We start from the raw sequence: 5000 nt of genomic DNA, 5'->3' as shown, positions 1-5000 counted from the left end.
CAAATCATGCATTATATCAACTGCAAAATTGTCAGTGCTATGAAAATACTGCAATGAATTGAGCACACAAGATGTTTTAACACCATAAATGGAAGGTAGAGCAGGATCTTCACTTAATGCATTACAATGTTCAACGTGAAGTTCTCTGGAGCGCAGGATCAGCCCAGGATCAGTCTCAGTGAACACAGACTGAAAGTCTTTCTTGTTTGTTAAACAAAACCTGCAACAGTTTGTTGCGTTGAAAGACTCGACGAAGCCCAGCAAGCCATTTAAAGCGAGATTGTCGCCTGTCACTTGAAATACCGACCCAAACAATGGTTGTTCAATAAATGGAAGTTTGATTCCTTCTGTTTCTAAAATGTTAAGATCATCAATCAGAGGCTTGAGTATTGCTTCAAATCCGTATTTTTTTTGATCTTGGGTGTAAAAAAGAGCTGCAAGATGCACATTCATAAGCGCAGAGTTAAACTTTGGTGTAAGGTTCTTTAACGTAAAATAAACACAAACAAGTTTATGGATCCCCTTCTTAGAACCTAATGGGTTAGCGGTTTCAAAGTCATCGTAATATAGCAAAATCTGTAGAGCATGTCTATGTTGTGAAAACAGAGGATGATTTTGGAAATATGACCCATCATTAATGTCTTTGTAAGTCCCCTTTTCACTGCATTTGTCTTGCAAGAAGCATTCTCTTATCTCACTGTTTTTCAAAATAGATTTTATGGTACCTAAAATCGGTACATACATGTATTTGTCTGTTACAGGAATCTGACTATAGACACCTGTAGTTCTATCCCTACGTGTATCCAATCGCACACCAAGGATAAATTCTTTAGGCTCAACTAATTCCCATTTTTCATAGAAATATTTGTCTCTCTTTGTCACTGTGTTCAAGGTTGAAAATTGATTATCTAATTGATTTAAACGGTGCTCTATTTTCTCATAAATGCCTGACTCCATAGTTTGAGGAGAAAATGTTTGAAGAACTGCTTCCCGTGCTTGATTTTGAACATCATTGACAACTTCCTCCATTGAAGAAACTATTGTTTGGACGGTGCTTTCAGAAATACCAGAAGCTTGTAAGTGAGAAACAATAGATCCGCACATGTTATCAAGCGATGTCTGTGTGATAACAGGGGGGACCTGTAACATGGCTGCAGAAGTTGTTGGCTGCTCACTTGATTCCATCTCAAAATGTCTTTGTGTCTGTGTGATCACTTCTTGGTTAGTATTGACCTGCTCATCATGGTGATGTACGTTGTTAAGGTGCTTTCTGAAGCCATTGTATGTGCAAAAAGAGGAAGGACATCCTTGTTCTCCACATCTTAAACGCAAGCTTTTTGCAGGATATAAGCCGTGCTGAAATTTCAAATGTTGACAAAGAACTGAACAATTGTTGTGGTGCGTTTTACAAACAAAGCATGTAAACATGCTCAGGCACTTTTTGGAACTGTCCTCTGAACTTGTTGAACTTGTCTTCGTGAATTGGCTGTTACTCACGCAGTAGTCGTGCTCTTAGTTCTTTGACTCGTGGGCTTTCCTTTGCATTACCAACATCGATGTTGTACACCGTTGTTTGGATGAAGATGTAGAAATTGGAGAGAGCTTCATCATAAGAAAGGCTGAAGACATAGTGAGCTTTGAAAAGGGCATCAAAAGCAGCCACCGATGTCTGAGCGTTGCATGGTATGGGTTTGTGGTCCACAACGATGACGAACCTCTGGATTTTCTTCCTTTGCTCACCAATGCAGAGGAGGAAGGGCTGTCTTGCTTCAACTTTCTCCAGGAATGTGGTGAGGCTGGCTCCCTGCTGTAGATTGAATGACAAATGCAGTAAGTGAGGAGTAAGATTTATTCTTGCAGTCTTATATCAAACTGCAACTGCAACACATCTTACATACAACCACAGCACACAAAAAAAAAAAATCTAATGGTACATACCTTAAGAAATCTTACAAGATGGTTTGCCGCCTGTGCTGAGCTTATCTTGGCAGTTTTTTTATGGCCTCTGGGCGTTGGGGGCAGGAGATGCAATAGCAACAGGAGAGCTGAAATGTCACCATCCCAGCCTTGAAAATAAACAGAGGAGAAAGTATGAGAAAAAATATATAAATTGAAGCTGCAGTCAATAATCAAGGGACCATAGAGGTGAATCATTTTTGAAAATTATAATTTTTCTAGGGTTCCTACTTGAGTTGTAGTTGAGGCTACTGTTACATATTTAACTTATTAAACAGGCAACTTCTTTATCTTAAAAACACAACTGTTATTATTTACCAAAGTCGTTCTCAGTCTCAGGGTCAAAAGCTGCCAGCAGCTCCTCAACATGAAGATTTGAGGGAAGACTCTGGCATTCTGCAATGACTTTGTTCTTGAAATATGATGGCCACTTTGCCAGGAACTTCCTGGATACTTCGTCACCAAACATCATGGAAAAATCCTGGTCAATCTTTAAACAAAGACCATGTCCATAAAAAAAGTTATTTAAACGTACTTGATATTTTTAAGGAATCTGTTTTCAAATATTCAAAATACAGTTTAATAATCTTTACATTTACTTACCAATTCAGGTATGTCAAGGAAACGATGGAAGACGTCTAAGACTGAAGATGTTGCATCCTGGTCATGAATCAGCTTCTGTCTGTACTCAAAGGTGGCTCTCATCTTGTCTTTGACCACACCTTTGTCTGTTGAATGTTGAATTATTGAGAGAGCCTCCCTGCACTCCTCACCGAAGAGCTGCTCACCAATCAACAGAGATTCTCTTTCAGTTGTTGGGCCGTCCTTGAAATTAGGCCTGGAGCGCCCACGGAAGCCGTCATAGGTGTTGCGTTGGACTGTCTTCAGTCTCCAAGCGAGATAGCCAGTATTGGCATCAGGGTCATAGTAATGCTCCTGCTCACACAAGCATTCACACGAACAAATCACAATAAGAAATATATATCAAATATTAATCAGAATCATGGTCTAATGACATAAGTACTACAACAACACAGTTTACAGACTTCAAGGAGAGCTTAAAACTTACATATCCATGTTTGGAGTATGGATCTTGGAGATATGGGAAAAGGGTCACAATTCCCAGGGCATAACTGGTTCGCACACTTGTGGGTGGAATCCTTCTTTTAAAAACAAAATTATTATTACATTTGTGTCTGATCCATTTGGGTTTTTCTTAGTCATTTTTTGTGATTTCTTACCCATAGGATTCTGTCATTTCTGCAACCAGAATGTTTATCATCTGTCTACGTGTGGCATCTGACAGAGTTTTGGTTTTGTCATACTCTTTGAAGATTTCTTCACCCTTTGGATTGGACTTCAAAACCGTATCAACCTTCTGCCAAACGTTTTTTTTCAAAATATTAGGGTTAATGATTAAGCAAATTAAATATTTCTAGGTAAGTACGTTTTTTATTACAATATTACAAAAAAAGAGTATACGTTGCATGATCATAGTATAATTGTTTACTAATCTAAACATTTGAGACAGTTATATAGGATTTCAAGGTTTACCTGTCTTGATTCTTCACGATCCACTTCTCCTGGACCCCTCTTTCTGTTATTTTTTCGATGAGAGGATAACAGTCGAATCAGATGAAATGGAGGAAGATGGTGATGGTGTAGGGTTCGGCAATGAAGCTGGTGATGCTGTAAGATCGAGGATTGAATCAGCTGATGCTGTTAGGTCCGGCAACACTGATGAGTCTGATTCGTCTTCTACAAAATTAACCTCGAGATCTAAAAATTGACACAGGAGAATAAAAGAAGAATAAAAAAAGTGTTAAGATGTTATGATATGTAAAAAAAATATTTTTTTAAATGTAAATAAAATGTTGTTGATTAACACATAATTTCAAACTATTTCCTAAAAATGTGTTGGTACAGTATGAGAAAGTATCAGTTGTAGACATGAAGTAATATTGATGCATCCATATTAAACAAAGACTGAGTCAAATCTTCCAAACCTTTATTTAACAACCGTACCTGTTACTGGATACTGGCGGAATCCAACCTTGAAGTTTCGGACCCCTGATTTAATCAGTTCATCAAATATGTCGGCATCAACCTCAGTATCTGATGTATCAGTCAGATTGAGCAGGCCTTCAGTTAGAAGTTGAGACTCCAGACTAAATTTGTCTGTAACTGGGAGATATAAAAAATAAATGACAATACCATGTCATTTAGACTTCCAAATTGACCTTTTTTAGTGACTTACGTTTACAATTATAATATAGATACAAACCTTCTTGAAGAAACCGGAGAAAATCAAAGTTTTCATCAATTTGTGGAACTTTAATGTATTTCTGGACTCCTCCATATTCCACCTTTGCCAGCATTTTCTGTATACATTTTAGTAAGTTAATGAGAAGTAGCTTTCTACACAATGTTATGTAATTACAATGAATAAATGAACAATCATTGTTAGACATCACATACATTATATCACATAATGTATCTTACCACAATAATTGCGAAGAGAAGATATTAATCCATCTGCCGTTTTCAAAAGCAACCTTAGACACAAACAAGCTTTTGTTATTTTTATACAAAAGACAGCACCTAAAAATGTAAGATGTCACACAAAATAATTGAATACTCTTAAGTACAACACTGTAGGTGATCTATGCAAGAGATAAAATAGGTAATAAAGCAATGCCAAATTGAATGCAGAACACCTAAAAGAAAAATATAGCTCAATCATCGTAAAAAAGCTGTAATGCTGTGACGATAAATTATTTGCCACCAGTAGAAGCTGCTGGGAGTCTTCCAGCAGCTTCTACTGAAGCCTTACGAGTAAATCGCCAGAACGCCGACACCTCCTCATCTCCACCGCTCCCATGTTTTATTTTGTACTCTCTCTCCGTTGATGCGCGGGGCTAATGCTAATGCTAATGCCGGCAAATACAATGGCGGCTAAATTGTTCAGAGTTTTACGGGGCGTGGTTTGCACTTCGCCCAGACAATCGAAATTGGTACTTTTTTCTCCCCAGGATAGTACCACC

The 5000-nt window shown here is 37.8% G+C and overlaps 1 protein-coding gene across 4 annotated transcripts in view; it reads right to left on the bottom strand.

Moving 5' to 3' along the window:
• LOC307016841 (uncharacterized protein) overlaps positions 1–5000 on the bottom strand; it is a 6897-nt gene that overhangs the window by 1079 nt on the left and 818 nt on the right. Inside the window, exons 2-11 of one of the 4 annotated variants that reach the window (XM_079646172.1) lie at positions 4459–4511; positions 4241–4337; positions 3982–4140; positions 3511–3735; positions 3198–3334; positions 3026–3119; positions 2560–2892; positions 2275–2446; positions 1939–2066; positions 1–1807 (exon numbers count right to left, since the gene is read on the bottom strand). The exon at positions 1–1807 is cut by the window's left edge and continues 1079 nt beyond it. In XM_079646172.1, the coding sequence (XP_079502298.1) occupies positions 1490–1807; positions 1939–2066; positions 2275–2446; positions 2560–2892; positions 3026–3119; positions 3198–3238 (1086 nt within the window). In that variant the 5' untranslated portion in view covers positions 3239–3334; positions 3511–3735; positions 3982–4140; positions 4241–4337; positions 4459–4511 and the 3' untranslated portion in view covers positions 1–1489. Of the gene's footprint in view, positions 1808–1938; positions 2067–2274; positions 2447–2559; positions 2893–3025; positions 3120–3197; positions 3335–3510; positions 3736–3981; positions 4141–4240; positions 4338–4458 lie in introns of all 4 variants that reach the window. The other 3 variants (XM_079646171.1, XM_079646174.1, XM_079646173.1) reach the window with 3 other exon arrangements.

This window comes from Notothenia rossii, assembly GCF_949606895.1.
Source record: "Notothenia rossii genome assembly, chromosome: 8".
NCBI classification, from domain to species: domain Eukaryota; kingdom Metazoa; phylum Chordata; class Actinopteri; order Perciformes; family Nototheniidae; genus Notothenia; species Notothenia rossii.
This window is presented reverse-complemented; position numbering and strand designations above follow the sequence as displayed.